At 37.5% G+C, this 18,849-nt stretch overlaps 3 protein-coding genes across 3 annotated transcripts; 1 reads left to right on the top strand and 2 right to left on the bottom strand.

Annotated features, from left to right (window-relative positions):
* Nucleotides 1-615: 615 nt before the first annotated feature.
* Nucleotides 616-7,419, bottom strand: LOC119990742. The gene is made up of 15 exons (XM_038836820.1): nt 7,221-7,419; nt 7,061-7,138; nt 6,537-6,620; nt 6,276-6,443; nt 6,063-6,131; nt 5,824-5,950; nt 5,554-5,626; nt 5,239-5,355; nt 4,065-4,184; nt 3,879-3,897; nt 3,199-3,283; nt 2,725-3,047; nt 2,359-2,474; nt 2,176-2,269; nt 616-982 (listed from the first exon to the last, which is right to left on the bottom strand). Exons 1-15 carry the CDS (start codon nt 7,308-7,310, stop codon nt 914-916), a joined length of 1,632 nt encoding a protein of 543 aa, XP_038692748.1. The 5' UTR covers nt 7,311-7,419; the 3' UTR covers nt 616-913.
* A 252-nt stretch (nt 7,420-7,671) lies between these two features.
* LOC119991202 (peptidyl-prolyl cis-trans isomerase CYP63-like) lies at nt 7,672-14,604 on the top strand. Its single transcript, XM_038837466.1, has 15 exons — nt 7,672-7,838; nt 8,601-8,699; nt 8,845-8,899; nt 9,526-9,614; nt 10,146-10,170; nt 10,278-10,316; nt 10,403-10,520; nt 10,682-10,842; nt 10,951-11,287; nt 11,385-11,524; nt 11,685-11,904; nt 12,025-12,393; nt 12,506-12,586; nt 13,810-14,220; nt 14,434-14,604. The coding sequence occupies exons 2-14, from the start codon at nt 8,619-8,621 to the stop codon at nt 14,198-14,200; spliced, it is 2,106 nt and encodes a 701-aa protein (XP_038693394.1). The 5' UTR covers nt 7,672-7,838; nt 8,601-8,618; the 3' UTR covers nt 14,201-14,220; nt 14,434-14,604.
* Nucleotides 14,605-14,776: 172 nt separating this feature from the next.
* LOC119991203 (2-methyl-6-phytyl-1,4-hydroquinone methyltransferase, chloroplastic-like) lies at nt 14,777-18,035 on the bottom strand. Its single transcript, XM_038837467.1, has 3 exons — nt 17,129-18,035; nt 16,421-16,727; nt 14,777-15,206 (listed from the first exon to the last, which is right to left on the bottom strand). The coding sequence occupies exons 1-3, from the start codon at nt 17,686-17,688 to the stop codon at nt 15,051-15,053; spliced, it is 1,023 nt and encodes a 340-aa protein (XP_038693395.1). The 5' UTR covers nt 17,689-18,035; the 3' UTR covers nt 14,777-15,050.
* Between the last annotated feature and the right edge of the window lie 814 nt (nt 18,036-18,849).

Genomic DNA, 18,849 nt, shown 5'->3' with positions numbered 1-18,849 from the left:
TTGAAGTAGCACAAAAGAAAGAAATATCAAAACACATATTGGGTTGCAATTCGATACTATAAACTTGGAAACAGACCATCCAAAAAGATCTAGATCTAGAATTATTCAACTCAAATATAGAAATAGGTAGCCTTTGAAGATCTAGATCTGAAGCTTGAATAGAAAAATAGATGTAGGACTAGTGGCAAGTTAATTACCTAGTCATGTTGTTAAAATTCTGCGAAAATTGGTCAAAACTCGTTTCGACGTGGTTGTCAAAACTAGTCGCTACGCTACCAGTTACACCCTAAACTGTTTAGGGCCCCAATGGGCCTTAGGGTTTTTGGACATCCTTGCAATTTCACGTTTTTGTGTTTTCATTTCATTTAAGGTTGTAACCACCTCTAAGGCTCATTACCTTTTGGCTTCGAAGATATTAATCAAAATTTGAGTGTTTTCTATTGGTCTGGTGAATCCCAGTATTGTTTTTCTTGGTTAAATGTTGGTTGGCCTAATCATTTATTTTCCATTACGTCAGTTGGGATCAAAGAGTTGACCTGTCAGTTGGGAGCAAAGAGTTGACCTGTCAGTTGGGAGCAAAGAGTTGACCTTGGTTCAAGGGGCTAAAATAATCTTAAAGAGAACAACAAAATAGCCACTGTATATTATGAAAAAAAAAATCTATCCATATGATCAGTGGGTAACAGCCTTTTACCAAACATGGTTCCAAATAAGAAAACAAAATTTAATTTCAGAATTCGAACTGCACAAAATTTTAGATGGGTTGATTCGCATGCAGTCAGAGTAGTAACTTAGGAACAGATAATCACATGTACAAGGCTTGATATAAATGTACAAAAATTTAGATCACTCACTTGTGAAAGTATTGACCGAGACAGAAAGCAGCTTTAGTACAGTGAAATGCACTGAACTCTTATCCAGCTTTAGATTTTTGCACATCACAGTGTACTCCCAAATATTTATCCAACACATTCATAAATACCTGGAAACAGATGAGAGAAATAGAACATTTTCACAATTAAAAACATATTCTGATCACAAATAGGAAACAGCTAGAATATAAAGGTTCAAGAAAAGATAAAGATGCAGATGCAGATGCAGAAGAACTAGGGCACACATGCATCCACTTGAATGAAAGATGCAGAAGAACAGAAAACGTAAAGAACCCAAAAAGGTAAACAAGCACCGAGTGACTTCATAAAGAATGTCCATTTGGGAGACGATCAATATGGTCAAAGTGTGATGAAATGTAAAACCATCTGAAAGAATCAAGAACTACAAAATGTAACGAGCATCATGAAAGAATTACATTAGCGAGCAATGGAAAACAAAACCATTTTTGTGGACAAAACTGATATTGGCATGCAAAAATATGTTACTCTTCAACAAACAGGTAAAACACCTGACTACCAAAAAAAAGGTGAAACACCTGGATTCAGAATTCAAATACTTCCTACTGTCTCTTGTCTTTTTAATACCTCCACAAAGTATCCTTGTTGACTGACTGACTAGCAATACTATCAACATCTTAAACTGTTCCTGATTTCTTCACCTATCAAAACTCCACTGATTTACAGCAACAATGCTTCATCTATTCTTATGAGACACGACTACATGATTGATTATACAAAAAACAGGTTTTAATGACATAAATACACTTAAAATTCATGGGAAATCACCATCTGATGGAACCAAGAATCTCTCAAACTTCCAAGATATCTAGATATCTATATTTCATAATTTCCAAGGCATGTCGATAGTTGCATCTTCATATTATGATTTTTTGGTTCTTAATGCAGATGAACTAATAAGATCATGGAAGATCATCTTTTCAACTGCTCTTACTACTCTCAAAAGACCCGGCTAGCACATTCAAAGTGGACCACAAGCTGGATTTTCCAGCTGAAGTCACTGTTCAGAAAAAATGGATAGCCCATACTTTGAACAGGGAAAATGAGCAACGAATTTGTCCTATTAACTTGCCCACGTGAAAATCTTCAAGAGAACTCACTTTTGTAGTAGATATTACACTCATCAATCCTGCCTATGAACTTAATAAAAAAATTAAACAATACATTGATTTAGAAAATTTTAATTGTCCAGAAGATACTGCACAAGATGATAACAAGAAATGACAAATTCAAAAGTCATAGTACAACATGAAAATAGCCTTACCTGTCTTCCAAAAGACTCTTTCCCATTCAGAATTGCATCCATTGCAGCAAATTGGTCGTCAAACGAACCATAGAAAATCTGGTAGAATTTGTTCCTAGATAAAAATATAATAACCTATCTTCAATGTGTTTTTCCATTTTCATTAAGTTTAAAAACAAAGTTCCAATCAAAATTTCCATATACCTATCTTCTTCGGTAGTCTGTAGATCCATCTCATCAAATTTACGTGTAAGGACTTCTGCTCCAACTGGTGAAAGCAAATGCAGTATAAAAGCCTCCAAAGTTCTAGGGAAGTTGTTCTGAAAATAGGGTTTCAATATTAAAACCTTGAAGCAAAGAGACGGGGAAAGATCAAAACTTATCTTTCTTCCTACTTTTAATTTGGACAAATAACAGACATCCAGAAGTCTAATAGTATATCAGATAAATACCAATTAGGGCATTGAGTTAAGCTGTTATAATTCAATAAATGAAAGTATTTACAGAGGCTGTGATAGAAATTTCAGCCACTTAGTGAGTCTTTAACTCTACATAAAAGCACAAACTCACCGCCACAGTAAGAATCACATTTTGAAATGTAGGGGGTTCTAGATTCCAAAGGACTTTAGCAATTGGATCATCTTCCAGATTATATGAATTACCCACAGTAATTTTGATAGACTCATCTCCTGCACAAGCTACAGAATTCTTTGTTCCAGTACATGATGATTGTTTTTGATCAGCAACATTGACACGATCATGAACTAGGGAAACAAGTTCATGAACAGCCTGGAGAGCACAGGGTTCCAATTCATGCAAAGTAACTGTCCGCAGTTTCTCTTTCCTTTTTAAATCCATTCCATCGCATGCATGGTCTGAATCACAACTATGACCTGGGGATTAAATATAAGAGTTGAGCTACAAAAAATTTCTGCAAGCACTAGAATTAACTGCAGTATTCTTCTTGCTCTCAATAAAAAGCATCAAGAAGAAAATTGTCTTAAGGAAAGAGAAACAGGTGGTCTGATAAATGAGTTTTATGACCTGCTTGATCATTAGTAGTCAGCTCGCCTGTATGACTGTTCAGCCTCTCCCTACTGGCAGAAAAAGTCTTGTGCAGCACCTCATTCTGTTCAAACTTCAAATATAAATTATCCCGTAATGCTTACGAAAAAGTTAGACTCAAAAAGAGAAAATAAAGGAAAATTGAAACATTAAGGTATGTTAACTTCCTCGCAAACACTAAACTGAAACAGTAAGAAGTTACATATTCAAAAGTTATTAATTTCCAACAATCCATTGTGCCAGAAATATATTAGTTTGAGCCCAGTCTTTGCGAAATAATAATAAAACAATCTGGCAGGAATTTACCTCTTTCAAATTTTAGTAAGGTACTTGGCCATAGATTCATTAATTATGGTAAAAAAACGTATGTAGTTTAGAGATTTGAAAAAGCATGGGTAAACCACATTCAGCAGCATAACTGCTCATAAACATCAACTTTTTAGACCTTTGATCAATATATAAGGCAAAAATTTTCCTTGGGAACCGATTTCAACTGATAAAAGAATATGCATTTTTCTTCAGTGCAGAAGCATGACAAATACAAAATGCAATGAAGTCAAAGTAGAGGTAGGATGAACCCAAAAAGAAGAAAAAAAAATTGCTGTGATTTCAATAGGGAATGAGCATATAATCTGCCGCAAATGACATAATTGACATACCATTTCTCTGTCGGTCAATCTTTAATTTGCAGCATTGGTTCAATAAGCAAATGAAACATGACAGCAAAAACAGAATAGAGTTACCTTACTGCAAAATTAAAGCTTAAATGAAATACTGTGTAGCTGGAAAAAAAGGAGGGAGGGGATCCAAGAAAGGTAAAGGAAAGAAAAAGAAACCACAACTACCTCCTTAATATTCTGCGCAAATAATATGCATCCATGTGTTCTGACATGCTAGACATGGTATAGGACTGCCACCAGAAGTTGACAGCAATGGTCAATTTATCACTATCTACTTGGTGGAACCTGTAGCAATCAGAAGTGAGTCATCTAACTTGCCACTATGCAAGGATCTCGAAGAGCAAGCAAAGAAAATTTTCAGCTGTAATGGATAATATCACATGCAAAAAAAGTTAAAAACAATCAACAATAAAGGTTGTAATAATTCCTTAGGCTATATATCATCAAGACCTAAAGAAAAACAGGACATAAAGGAAAGAAAACTTGAAGCATCCGAGGCATAGTTAGTGAGTTAGTGGTTCACTATTTGCCTTCTATTATTATTATTTTGTTGTGGTGTGTATCGATTTCTATCATACTTCACATAATACCTAATTAAATATATGTTTAAAGAATTAAAGGTTTTCTGCAGAAGCTTTCAATGGAAAAATCAATTGTCACATTGTATAGATAAAGCCAAGCATGGAAAAAGCATGAATTTTTCCGTCTATCAGACTTCATCTACTTAATGGAAAAGACCCACAATTTTATTGGGCTAAGGTATAACATTTTGGTTTAAAGTTCTAAAATAATCACATACTTCAGTCAAGTAATAATAAAACTTGATGTTCCTAGAAGCACAAACGGAAAAAAAGGTTGATGAATGACTGATCAAGTTAGTAAGAATTTTCAGGGAAAATTGAACGCAATATAGGGACAAGTCTGATTAGCGATTGGAGATACCAAATGAAGTATCTTCTGTGCAATTCAGAGAACCTGGTTAAGCAAATTGCATTTGGAAGGCTTGAAAGATATGGCAACAATTTTTTTGTATTTTTTACTCGATAAGCAAAAATGACTTTAGTGGTGGCCAGGATCTATGAAGGGGAAAGAAATTTATAATAAGACATCTCCAAAATAGACACAAATATAAACAAGCAAAGGAATTAATTGGTCAGCATCTGACACACTGGTTAAGACTGGGAGAATAACAGGCGAAACATGATTTCCCACTAGTATATGAAGAGGTGAACAATAGACTAAGAATTCATGAGAAAAGACCACGTTTTTTTTTATCAAGAAAGGGGAAAACCGAGTAAAACAATTTTCTCACAGATATATTATAAGACTTAAGTCTTACCATCCTTCAGGAATGAAAAGGGCATCACCTGCATTAAGAACAACCTTCTGAGCGTATTCCATGGAACCTTCTGCTCTCGGATACCTTGAGAAATCAGGATTCTCTAAAGCAACAGAACTGCCAGATGAATATTCATAAAGAAGAGAGGGCATTAAAAAGTGAGATACCTAAGTCAAATTTCTGAAAGTCATCAATTTATTTACGCACAATAAATAGTTGGCAAGGAGTTCTTTCCCAAAGAAGCATTTCTATTATTTTATATCAGATATAAACTAAATGATCATTATCGTACTACTCAATTAGAAAGAAGGATACCTATGATTTGAGGCCTCTCCATAGATAGGCATAGGGTATAACAAGGGGCTTGCAGAAGGGGGCCACAAGACAACTGCAAAGGCAAAGCATAACAGTTTTGCTTGGAAAAACAATTGGATAGATAAACTACAGGAGAGCACATCACACTCCTGAAAGACCGAAACTAACTGTGAGCTTAAGATTAAATAAAACAATTAAAAATCAAGTGGGAAAATCTTGCTGTATCAATGGAGTGGATATTTTTTAAAGAAAATAAAAGAAAACGGAAACCTTGCTTGCAGCCTGAAACTATACAGAGAATGTTATGATGTGGATCATTGTGAGTACTCGATCTAGCTTGAGCATTATTCATCCACAGATTGATAGAAGCCAATGACTTAGTCTCCAAAAATGAAGGCTGCAAAAGTAAAGAAGATAATCAGTATATCCTGCTCTAAGAATTATCTAAATATCCTTTTGTAGAGAGCTCATTAACTAAACAACAAGGAATGCAAAGAGAACATACACACCATTTTGATGTCTTCCCTCAAATTCTCCAGCTGAACCCTCTCCCTAATCTCAGCATTCATGATTGGCACCTAAAGTACCACTTACCAGTAGTCAAACTTAAGTTCCGAAGTGTTTCACCATTAATCATCTAATACACTAAACAAAACTACAAAAGCATAGCTTCTAACAAAATAAAAGCAGCATAAACACATATAATATTAACAACCAACAACCTGAGCCAAATAAATCTGGTCAGGGGCATCTCTAGAGAGCAAAAGTTCCTGCTCTGTACCAGATTCCATGGGCTGATGCTCTGATCCAAGACAAACACCAGGACTATCTTCTGCATTTTGCATATTTTGCTTACAAAAACCAATGAAGGTAGAAAACGGTATTGGAACCTACAGCAGGAACAAGAAATTAAGAAAATGGCGCTAGTTTCATACAAGAGGCTTTATAGTTCTCCACTGGATATAGATTGCAAGGTAAAGTACCCTCTCATGGCTTCTAAGATCACCATAAAACACTGGTGCTGATCTGGACAGCATAGCTTCCACAATGGATGACCCCACAAGTTCCTGAACAATGAAGGCAAAAACAAATACAGAATTGAGTTCACCTGATTTGTAAATGCGAGTAGAAGTCCCGATTCAAAAAGTTAAAGGGAGCATTTGTAAGTCTTTTATATGATTTCTAGGAGGCAAACATAGAGGCTTTCAATCTTAAGGTTATCATTCTTGTTTGGGAGCAAAATCAAACAAGCCTGCTACCTACTGCACTGGACCTTCGACCAGGCTGAAACATCTCTCATTCCTCATTCACCAGTGCAGACGCAAAGACTTTTTTTGAACTAACAGTGGTATCATCACAATTCACAAACAATGACCAATTATATCATTCGTCTTCGAGTGTTTAGTTACAGATATTGAGTAGCTCAACGCATTTCCAAAGAAACAAAAACACAAATTGCACTTATAAAACTTCCTTACGAAAGAACAATAAAAACAATGAATGGAACCTGCAAATAGTCGAGGCCGCCATTAGAGGGATTCCAGCGGGAGAAGGCCTTCCACTCTTTGACGCATCCATTGAACACCTTCAAGATAAATTGGGATGTAAGAATCGAGGAACAAATAAATTATAGCGTACCTATGTATATGAACATAGCATGAAATTACCGCGGGAACGTTTCTGGTTTCAATCTGAGAAGCAAATTCAGAGGGCGATGGAAGTTCTTCGAGTTTTTGGATTCTCAGAGACTCCTCCATTTTTCTTGCTCCTGTAGGGACAAGCAAGCACAACGAATAGGCTATGGAGCTTCACCAAGCTCTGCAACTCTCAAGTCTTCTTCACACTGAGCCGCCTAGGTGTTAATAGTGGGCTGGTGATATTTAGTGTACCAGGCCCGGAACTCTATTATTGGGCCGAAGTTAGGCCTAAAGAGATAAATGGACATGATGTATGTACGCAAACCTTAGAGCACCTTTATCAGTGATGTCCGGTTGAGATTAGCTTCTTAAAGGGGCCATACGAAAACACCGTGCTCGCAATGCAGGTGATTCTTCCAAGCCGAAGAGAGAATAAAATTGGGTACCGTAAATACAAAATAAATAAATAAATAAAATACACTAAAAAAAAGCCGAAATTTTTACTCTAGAGGTGAAGTTTCTATCAGCGGGCACTCCCTCGGCTTCTGTACTGATGAATTTCGCTGCCCGTTCTGGTTTCCGAGTTGTAATCTGAATTCACTCAAGGGGAGTTATTTCCAGTCGAGCTAATTCTGAAGCTCCTTTTAAGTATGAAATGTTCGAACCTTTTGATCTTATTGTTCAATTATTTAATCTCTGCGGTTCGATCTAGTGTTGTGATTTTTGGGACGTGTGTGTTAAAATAAAATTGAATTTCTTGCTAGTGTGAAAGAGAATTAGGGTTTAGGGTTTTGTGGGTTGTGCTGCAATACACTAAAGCAGTTGATGAAGATGTTATTTTTCCAAGCTTCATGCTGAGTACGTCCTGTAGGAATGGTGTAGATGAGAAAAATTTTGTGGTGATTCGCAAGGCTTTGGATTACTAATCAGGGGTCTTGAGTAAAGGGGTCGATGCTGAATTGCTCATGTAACTTTGAACTGCATTTTCTTTCTCTCTGGGATTAAAGAAGTACTTTAGAAATTGAAGCAGAGTATGTGGGAAAAAAGAAGGAAATTTTGATGTGTTTGGTTTTAATAAAAAGTAGTTAACTGGAAAATCATTCGGAACTTGTTATGGAAATGGATATTATAATACTGAGCTTGCATCCTATATTGCATGCAATTTTAGTCAGTAAGTTGATTATGAGGACATAAGTTTACCAGAGAAAAAAGGTTTGGAGTTTCTATGTTTAAGGTTACACTTAAACGATTAATTAACCTTCTTGTTCTAATGATGTATCACAAATAACCAGAAAGTTTGACTCTGCATTTTATGGTAACCAACATCCTGAAATGCCTGATGTTGTAATTTGAAGTATTTTAGTCTTGTGGCTCACCAATATTGTTGCTGATCTCAAGGTGTTATTTCAGCATTCAAGTTTGAGGAAAATGAGCAAGAATAAGAAGAACCCTCTTGTATTTTTGGATGTATCAATTGATGGGGATCCTGTGGAGAGAATTGTCATTGAGGTAATGCAAATCTTGATGACCTTAAATATTTGTCTCAACTCTTCAACCGAAAATTTCCTCGCCCTTTTTCGCTAAGGGAACATAAAGGGGGACATTTTTCTTTTGAGAGGTTTATAACTATATTTTTTTCTTTCCAAATTGACAGCTTTTTGCAGATGTTGTTCCCAAAACATCAGAAAACTTTCGGGCGCTCTGTACAGGTATTATTGAATTTATAAAAATTGTTATGATTAGCTACCATCCCTCGCACCTTTGCTATCATGTATATTGTATGGCTTATTGTTGTACCTTGCATTTTTTATTCTTATGTTAGTCAGCTATGGAATATTTCCTCTGAAGCTTATTGTCCTTGTCTTGTGTGAATCAAACATTTTCCTTAAATGGAAATGGTCCTAGGTTAAATTAGCATCTAAATGGCATTGGAGAACTTATAGTGACAAATGAAGAGATGACACAACCAATTGGAAAGCTGAGGAACCATCAAACAGGTTAACAGATAGTAATAAATTGTAGTGGATTCAGTGATGCCCAAAAAAATAAAGGAAAAGATAAGTAAAACATTATAAAGCTTAATTCTATAAAAGAAAACAAGTAATCTGTCCTGAAAACCACTGAGCATGCTATTACGTAGTTCTTCATGACCATCAGGAAACCGCCACAAATATGCAAAAGCTAGGTGAGTGTTTAACTCTCAGAAGGGACTAAGTTTGACAAAGAGAGAGTAGACAATTTATTTTTTTGCACTCGCTGCATTATTTCTCAATTGTAATCAAATAATTATGGATGACTACAATAGTGAACAATATTTTCCCGTGGTCTGTTGTAGGTGAGATGGGCATGGGAAAATCTACTGGGAAACCTCTGCACTACAAAGGATCGTTTTTCCACCGAATAATTAAAGGATTCATGGCCCAGGTATGTATATTCTTTCATTTATGCATTGTGCTTATCATTAGAATTTGGTAGTTGACATATGTACCCCTACTTTCAGTAGTACATCAACAAAAGATGTCGTTTGCATGTTTCATTTTCTGCGCCCTTGTCTAATCAATACAAAAGATGTCGTTGCATGTTTCATTTTCTGTGCCTTTGTCTAAACAATGCGGAAGGATACTGTTTTTGATATGCTTTTTGCATGGTTCTATAGCTCCAAAGTTATCGTATATTTGTCTTTCCTGGTGAAACATTAGGTCTGTTCTTTCATTTCAAAAGGCAAAAAAAAAGTATGTTTTCTGCATGCTGAGTTCATATGCTTTGTGGGTTTGGTGGCATCTGGACAAGCTTTTTGGAATACCTCTTACATGATGGACTTGGTTAAGACTATAGATGACTTAACTATTAGTGAGTCGTCAGGGATAAAAATTTGCTTTTTCTTTTAATCTTTTCCCCAAATATCTATCTTGTCATTCACGAATTGTTCAATTTTTGTTTTCCTTGCCCCAACAGGGTGGTGATTTTTCAAAAGGAAATGGTATGCTCTTGCCGCTCCATAACTCTTCTTCGACTAACACATGGATTCCCTTCAACCTCCATATTCATCTTCGGAAATGTGAGGATAGATCTTTAATCTGTTTGCAGGCACTGGTGGAGAAAGTGTTTATGGAGGGAAATTTACAGGTAGATTCTCCATTGGGGAGTTATTTGAGCATGCACACCTGTCATTTTTTCGTAAGTGGTCATAATAGTTTGAATTCCCATTGCAGATGAGAATTTTGTGTTGAAGCATGATGGACCTGGTGTTCTCTCTATGGCAAATGGTGGTCCAAACACAAATGGTTCACAGTTCTTTATCACATTCAAGCGCCAACCCCATCTTGATGGGTACTTGACCTTGTGATATTTTCTTTAAGTTTTTGATTCATTTGTGCCTTATCACATTCCCCTTTCCATTGCTATAAGCCATTACCTTAGAAAACTTTCTTGTATTTGAATAGCGTATAAATATTTATGCAGTTGACTTTCCACTTATCAATGTTTGCCAGAAAGCATGTGGTTTTTGGAAAGGTTGTGAAGGGAGTGGATGTTCTGAAGAAAATTGAACAGGTGGGAACGGGTGATGGGAAATCTACACGCCCTGTAAAAATTGTAGATTGTGGTGAAACCTCTGAAAGTAAAATGCAGGTTCCAGTTGAGAAAGATGCAGGTAATCCTTTGGTGGTCTTGGATGTAGATGCTAGAAGTTCACAATGTAACTGGTACTATATAATTAAGTGGGTTGTGCCTTGTTTCTTATCCTATATAATATTGGCAGGGAAGAAGAAGAAGAAATTGGGAAAGCTTCCTTCTTCTGAGGATAGTTCTGATGGACAAGTTAAAGGAAGACTAAAAAAGTCCATGAAGGATGAAAGAAAGAAAAGAAAACGGAGACATTCCTCCTCTGATTCATACAGCTCAGATTCTTTTTCTTCAGATTCTGATTCAGATTCATATTCAGAATCAGATTTGGATTCCTCCACAGATGATTCATCCAGTGATGGGAGACATAGGAAGAGAAGATCAGTGAGAAAATACAAGAGCAAAATAAAGGATGGGAGAAGGGGTAGGAAGAGAAGCCAGCGTGGAAAACGATCAAAGCACAAGTCCAAATGGTCTAGTTTTATACAGTTTGATGGATTGTTGGTGATGTCCTTTTCTGGTTTTCCCCAGTTACTGTATGATTGAAATTTGCTTTATTGTATGCTACAGGTACTCGGAGACCTCAAGTGACACAGAATCTGAGAGCTCTAGCAGCAGCTCTGATGATGACAAAGCTGATCCTCGTGAATCTGCTCGTAAAAACAATGCCTCAAGTCAGGCCAAAACGAAGTCACCACGGAGGAATATCGGTAACCCATCCTGTGCTATATCATGGCTTCCTATATCCTGCTGCATTTTTATTTTGTCCTTGATTTATACATTAGAATGAGACAGCAGGATCCAATATTTGCATCGATATTTCAGTGGCATCACTGTTGTGTATGCTCATGACTGGTTGTGATGCTACAGATGCAGGGAGAAAATCTCCAACCCATTTGTTGGAAAAAGAATCTGATACAGGACGACAGAGTAATCATGAGCTCAAGATTGTTGAGCACAACACATCACATGAAGAAGGTGAATTGTATCCAAAAGATCTTGAGCATCTACGCAGTGGTCATCGCATGGAATCTAAATATGAATCAGCTGATAATCAGCATTCCTACTCAGATGCATCAGGAAAATCCAGGTTTTCACTCGTCCTGAGTATAAATTGGATTTTTTTCTTAAATTTTTTTTGTTACTCTGATATTTGTACTTGAAAAGGTTATGTTATTGCACTGAGGAGATTCTAATGGCTTTGAAGCAGGAGTGTGACTCCAGTCCCCAGGAGAAGGGCAGGCAACAATAGGAGTGGTTTAAGATTGAGATCTGAAAGAACTGACAGAAGTCCAATAATCAGAAGTAAAAGTAGAAGTCCTGCTAGGAAGCCTGCCAGGATCAATGGGGGAAATTCTTCTAAGCGCACATTGAGTAGTCCTCCCAGCAAAGCCCCTGAAACTTCTGCCTCTAACCATGGACAGAGAGTGTCACAAAGCCCTTCACCTTTTGGTGCTGCGAAGCGCATAAGAAAGGGACGTGGCTTCACTGAACGATATTCCTTTGCACGCAAGTATCGCACCCCTTCTCCTGAGCATTCGCCTCGCAGGGCATATCATTATGGTGGAAACCATGATAGGTATTATTGGTATCATGTCTTCACTCAAAACAATATTGGTATCACAACGCTGAAGTAGAATAAAGACTTCCATTAACAACAAGTTAATCTAGTTTTTCTTGGGTTTTTAAAGGTATTCAAGCTATAGAAGTTATCCTGAGCACTCACCACGTAGGCGCTATAGAAGTCCACTGAGGGGTCGTAGCCCTCCCAGGTCCTCCTCTAATATGCATATATATTAATTTACCCCATCATTGCCTGAGATATACTTTTCTCAGTTTCTGTATCAATTTTACCACAATATGTTTATATGATCATAGCAGCATGTTTTAGTACTTTTCTATCTTTTTTATCTACTAATTTGTTAGTTAAGAACAACGTAGATATCATGTGGGATTTAATGGGGTACTGATGAGTCAGCCAAAAAATTCAAACTTTGTTTCTCCTAAACAATGTAGTGGTTGGAGACGATTAGTTACGCCAATAACATCTAATGCATTGAAGTTTGATAACACACTGTTTGTACATCTTTGCAGAATTGATTATACTCTGCAGTACCTTGCTGTTACTGTATTCATGCTATGCCTTTCCTTGTCCTTCCAATTTGAATTTTTCATAGGACATCATGCGCCTATTCTTAATTTTCTAACATTAGCATGGTTTTAGTCTAGCTTTCGTATAGAATGTGCAATGTTCAGAGGACTGTATGAACCATGATATTTAATTGACTTGTAGGGATTGACTCAATTAAGGACTCTGCTCTCTTGTTTTTTGTGTAGCTCATGCTTTAGCCAGCATATTGTTGCTTGATGATCTATATGCTCAAAATTACATGCCAGCAGTGAACAACTTGATAGGAAGATAACTGTTTTGTGGATGAACTGAATGCAAATATGGTGTCTGGAAAACTGCATTTCTTCCTCAGATGGCATTGTAGTCTTTAGACCTACAGTAGATGGTGATCAAATAATTTATGCTAGGCTTTTGGCTGCTTTTGGATACAGTTGTTTACCCAAAATGATGAAGGGACTATTAGTGAAGAGCCTCTCCTTGTCTCCTGTAGTCATCGTGCAAATATTTTACTGCTATTTTTTTTTTTTGGATTAACGTGGGTGTCCGGGCCAGCTTACGCGCACGTTTTACTGCTATTTTTGATAGGCTTGTTTGTTGTCATAGAACATTTTCTATCAAGTTTTCCTGACGGAGCTAACAATCTTGCCCTTTGTTCCCAATTGAAGTTGATTGGGGTTTGACTCATCAGGTTTAGGGTTTATGGTTTTAAATTTTAATAATTAGAATTAGATAACTGATTGGAGTGACTATCACGCAAGTTTTATTGGATATGGTATTCCATGCTTCAAAATTTTGCTTTTCCTTGGGCAGGTGAACACGGTCTTTTTTTTTTATACTAATTCACGTATATTTCTTGTCTTTTAGATATGGGAGTAGAAGAAGTCGAAGTAGGAGCATTTCTCGCAGTCGTCGGGGACATCATGACCGCTACATGGACCGCATTCGGAGCCGGAGTCCAATACGCAGTCGTAGTCCTGGGGATAAGCAACCTGCTGTTAGTGAGGCATTAAAATCTCGTCTTGGTTCCCGAGTGGATAATCAGCGCTCACAAAACAAAGATGGGTTGAGGTCCAGGTCCAGGTCCAGGTCCAAAAGTCGTGAGTCCTCACGATCTAGATCCCCTGATTCTGCACCTCCAAAGCGTAGTGGCAGGGCAGCTTCTGCGTCGTACAGCACATCAAGATCGAGCTCACCATCTGGAAAGCAAGATTTAGTCGCCTATGGAGACGTCTCCCCTGATGTTGGAACCGAGTAGCTTCCTGGTGGGTGCTCATTTTGAGGGGAAAAGCATGCCGAGTTTTTTATGCCCCACCCTCGGATTATATTCAGTCGCACCTCTGCATTTCTGCTGGCTGAATAATATGTTTTTCTGACACTTCATTCTTGAATTTTGGGATTGTATTTGCGTCTAAGACAGATCGCAAACACATTTACTTTGAACGTCTTCCATCCTAGGAGATTGTACTTTTAACGTTTAAATTGCTGTATTTTAGCAAGCAACACAGGTACAAATTAACTGCATACAACATGCAATTTGTGAGATGGATTTTTGTATAACTCAACGTGTGCAAATGTCATTTTACGTTATCTTCTTGTATTGAACTGGAGTTGCGAATTTTCGTGGGGTCTGAAATCTACCTGTCAGTTGTTCGATGAACAGGCACATTACCCAAAAAAAATTCGTCGCCCCGAGAGACCTGGTGCCTCTTTGGTAATGGTAGAGTTTTGTGCACTAAACATGACCTGATCTTTTGAAGAGGACTCCTAATAGCCAAGCGTACTCATATCCCATCGCAATCAAAAACATACAAGAATCAACTTCATAGTCTGCTGGGGTGAAGCTGAAAAGAGATGCATCTTACCACAGCCCTTGTAAGTAAAAAGTTTATTGATTGATAGTCATAAAATTCAAATGAAAACATAACGGATGCCCGGAAGAGTTTCTGGCGTCTTACACACAGCTAAGATTATAAGCAAAAAGAACCTTGATGCCACATGCAATTTCCTTGAGTAAACACATGGAAAAGTTGACCAGCAGAAATTTTCTGAACCATGAAAGAAGTTTTGCAAATCTGGGACTCGATCACAAGCAGCTCGATTCTCTCTCAGATTGGTTGACCTTTGGGTACAATTTGATCTTTGATCCACATGTAGATAGGAACCAGTACAAAGTATGCCCCTGCCATAGCACCCAAAATGAAGCGGTAAAGGAACACAAATGGATTTACAGGCTCTGACACGTCCTCTGCCTTGGGTCCGAGCTGCATTCAAGAGAGACTGCTTAATAGATCTCAAGAACAGAAAACTAAATTACAGGACCCTCAAAGACAGCTTCAATTCAATGGGATTCACACTTACAATCAACTAAAGAACATGAGTGTTAGCAACCACACAAGCAAATGACAACTCGATCCAATCTCAACTATGTGAATGAAGTTTGTATGTGTTCTAGAAATGTATTGAGCCAACCTTCATCAACTCTTTGGTCAGTGATAACTGCTATTACCATTTGGTACAAAATGGTGTTCCAATTAACTGGTAAGAGAGTATGTTTCATGGGTTTCAAGAAAAAAGATTGTGTGTGTGTCCAACAGTTCAAGCGCACGATTAACTCCGCTCTGACAGATAATCCATCTTTCTGTACTAATTTTTCTCCACATGCATTGAGCTTGACTTGTTTAACAGTGATGTCATCGTATCTAAGACTTCATCCCAAACTATCAGGCACCTAAATGATACCACGAGAAATTCGTTAGAGTTCACATAAGGATTCTCCTTCCATCCATTCCTATGCAAAGCTACTCTCGACTAACCCCATCAATTCCATGTTTTCTTATTACTTCCATCTAACTCCCATTTTTTTCGCTCCCCTCTTGGCCTCTTCTCTTTTTGGTATCCCCTACTCGAATTTGCTAGACTCTATGCGCTGGTATTTCAATCTCTCTATGTTGTACATGCTCAAACCATGTTAGCTGATTCTCTTGAATCTTGTCTTTGATCAATGCCACTCTTACTCTAGATCTACTAATCCCATTCTTATCCTATAATTTCCTTGTGGTGTTGTTCATCCGACGCAACATACTCATTGATGCCCTATTCATTCATGGGGCTCAGTTAACAGTGACATAGTAACAGTCATGTAAAGGGGGAAAATATTATTCAGTTTTGAAGAGTACTTGTAAATGTATTCATTAGGAGTAAGCTCTCAGTGTTGCTTCTCATTTTACATCACTCCAACTTTGTTAAGTTGTTGCAGTAGTCTTAAGGGAATAGGGAAATATCATACACAAACAGGCAAAGTGGTCAAATTGTCACGGGAGGTATCAGATATTAAACTCACTCACAGACACAGTAACCAAACCAATCCTAAATCATATGAATCAACTACAATGGAAAATGCTAGCAAAGACGAGGTAAAGTGAGAAACAGAACATAGGGTTAACAAAATAAAGCATTGAAGAGAGGGAAAAAATACCTGCAAAGGAGAATCTCCAGAGGCAGGTTTAACACCTGTTACAGAACATCCCATAATCAACCCATGACGGCGGACACCTCGATACCATTTTGGCCCAATCCTCTTCAATTGAACATCCTTAAATCCAGCCTTTTGAAACCACTCAATGTACTCTTCCTCCTTGGGAAATAGCATCCAAACATCTGCGAAGAAGCGAGACAACCAAAATGTCGGGTACACGGGACCAATGATGCAGGCCTTTCCCCCTAGTTTCAAGACCCTGTACGCCTCCCTGATACCACGCTGCGGTTCTGGCCAGTACTCAATGCTGAAATGATGAAATCATGCCATCCCACATTAGAAAATTAGCTAAGAAATATAATTACTTCATCCATCAATGTCAAGAAGCTAGTCAATACTTTTCTTATTCAAATAAACTGTGAGCTTGAACACTTGTAGAACAGGAAAATTAAATGAAAACGGAGAAGTGTAGCAATAAATGAGATTACCATAAAACTAATTTAATGGTAATGATGGATTGATAACAATTAGGTATCTATTCATACTAAAAATAGAAACCATATAAATATTTCTGAACTCCACTACCAAACAATGATCCAGCATAACCATGACCATAAGTTCAACATACTGGAGATAAAAACACAAAGAAATGAACTGATTTTATAGATAAATATATAAGACCAAGTATAAGGCAGGAAAAAAAAATACCTTCCAGCAGATATATATCTATCGGCATAATCAGTTTTAAAGGGGAGATCTTCCGCGTCGCCCTCGATGATCTTGCAGTCTTTCAATGGCTCTTTTTGTTTTGCCTTAGCAAGCTGATGTGGTGACTGATCAAGAATTGTAACATTTTTGGCATCCACGTGCTTAACAATGCCCAAAGTGGTGAATCCGGTGCCGCCACCAACATCTACCACTAACATATTCCGGTTACTGAGATCAGCCGGTTCAAGCGCCTCATCTCTCATGTCCTCGGTCCAGTGACCAGGGTTTATCACATGGTCATACACAATTGAAAGGAATCTATAGAACCAAAAGGCCTCTTTCTTGTGCTGTATGAACCTCGGCTGCGAAGCTGGCCTAGAAGAAGACAAACTACACTTGGGAGATAGAGTCCTTACCTTTGACATTCTACTGCAAGAGATTAAACCCGAATTCGCAAACTGTTTCCCATGAACGCCAGAACCCAAGAAACCCAATCGTTTTGGGGTTACCCCTCTAGTGAGCGTGAGATTTTCCGCTCCATATAGCATTGAAGAAGCCATGATTCGGTGCGGAAAAAACAAAACCCAGAAACGAGAAAGTAGTGTATTGGAATTGGGAATTAAACCCACTTGCAAAGATTGCAGCTTTGTTAGGTTAAGATTCCTCGCCAAATCTCACAATTAGTTGCAAAATAGACAAAAACCCGTCAGGAGTGCAAGAGAAAAGTTCTAGCTCAGTGGCCGTTGCTTTGAGATTGAAGAGTGTGCGTGAGAGCGAGCCTCGTCTGTGACAAGTGTTTTTGACTGGAGGATCCATCAAACCCACGATCACATCATGATCAAACAAATGGCTACTGCATTTGTGGCTGGAAATCGAGGAGAAAGAGAGGGTAAGTGATAATTCTATGTGTCTAATTTTTAAAAAAAAATTATAATCAAAATTGCCAGTGTCAGTCCATCTTTTATAGGCCACAATGGAAGTTGGGCCTCCCCATGTTCCTTTGGGCCCATAGTAGAGCCAAAAGCCTGTTACAAATTGCTGATTTGCTGGCAAGTGGTCCTCATCAGTTGGGCTTCCAAAGGCCCATATTAATTTTCTGCTTTGGGCTTGTAGCATTGTATTGTATGGGTAGCTTTAGTCACACTCCGATTTTTTTTAAATACACCACAATTTAAGTTGACAATCCCTAGTAAAAATCAATTGACGGGGTGTTTTTAAAAAAAACCGAGGTGTGACTAAAGCTACCAGTATTGCATACAACCCGATGGGCTCTACAATAGTTTTTTAGATTCTGAGTCAAATACATTTGCCACGTCAACAAACAAGCGAAAGGACTAGTATGAGAGATTGAAAAATACATCTTTTGAAGAGTTAGCGCATGACCACAATAATATTATTCTCAGCAAATATTAAAATAAAAAACTTTTGTATCTATATAATTTGGCCTAAAAAATTCACTATTAGGCATCACTCAAGTGATTAGATAACTCTATTCGCATACACATGAATGCAATCAAATAATTGAGCTAGCCGCATATAAAAAAAAAATTATAAAAAAATATTTCGCTAATGACGGCTAATCAATTTTGTTTCTCTAGATCAATACGTTATAATTCATCCCATTTGGACCTTGGTACCATAATTTTATTCTTTGTAATCTTTTAAATATATAATCTATATACAATATTTATAGGTCCCATCAAATCGCGGTGCCAATGATA

This window comes from Tripterygium wilfordii, chromosome 22 (assembly GCF_013401445.1).
Source record: "Tripterygium wilfordii isolate XIE 37 chromosome 22, ASM1340144v1, whole genome shotgun sequence".
Taxonomy (NCBI): Eukaryota; Viridiplantae; Streptophyta; class Magnoliopsida; order Celastrales; family Celastraceae; genus Tripterygium; species Tripterygium wilfordii.
The sequence above is the reverse complement of the archived record's forward strand: the minus strand, read 5'-3'. Positions and strand labels throughout refer to the sequence as shown.

Coding starts and splice junctions, on each gene's coding strand:
- LOC119991203 (XM_038837467.1), bottom strand. CDS start 17,688: ATGGCTTCTTCAATGCTATATGGAGCGGAAAATCTCACGCTCACTAGA. Junction 16,728..17,128: donor AGATATATATCTGCTGGAAG/GTATTTTTTTTT, acceptor TCATCATTTCAG/CATTGAGTACTGGCCAGAAC. Junction 15,207..16,420: donor CTGGAGATTCTCCTTTGCAG/GTATTTTTTCCC, acceptor TCTTGAATGCAG/CTCGGACCCAAGGCAGAGGA.
- LOC119990742 (XM_038836820.1), bottom strand. CDS start 7,310: ATGGAGGAGTCTCTGAGAATCCAAAAACTCGAAGAACTTCCATCGCCC. Junction 2,475..2,724: donor ATGTGATTCTTACTGTGGCG/GTGAGTTTGTGC, acceptor CCCTATTTTCAG/AACAACTTCCCTAGAACTTT. Junction 2,270..2,358: donor CAGACTACCGAAGAAGATAG/GTATATGGAAAT, acceptor ATTTTTATCTAG/GAACAAATTCTACCAGATTT.
- LOC119991202 (XM_038837466.1), top strand. CDS start 8,619: ATGAGCAAGAATAAGAAGAACCCTCTTGTATTTTTGGATGTATCAATT. Junction 11,288..11,384: donor TCAAAGCACAAGTCCAAATG/GTCTAGTTTTAT, acceptor TGTATGCTACAG/GTACTCGGAGACCTCAAGTG. Junction 11,525..11,684: donor GTCACCACGGAGGAATATCG/GTAACCCATCCT, acceptor GTGATGCTACAG/ATGCAGGGAGAAAATCTCCA.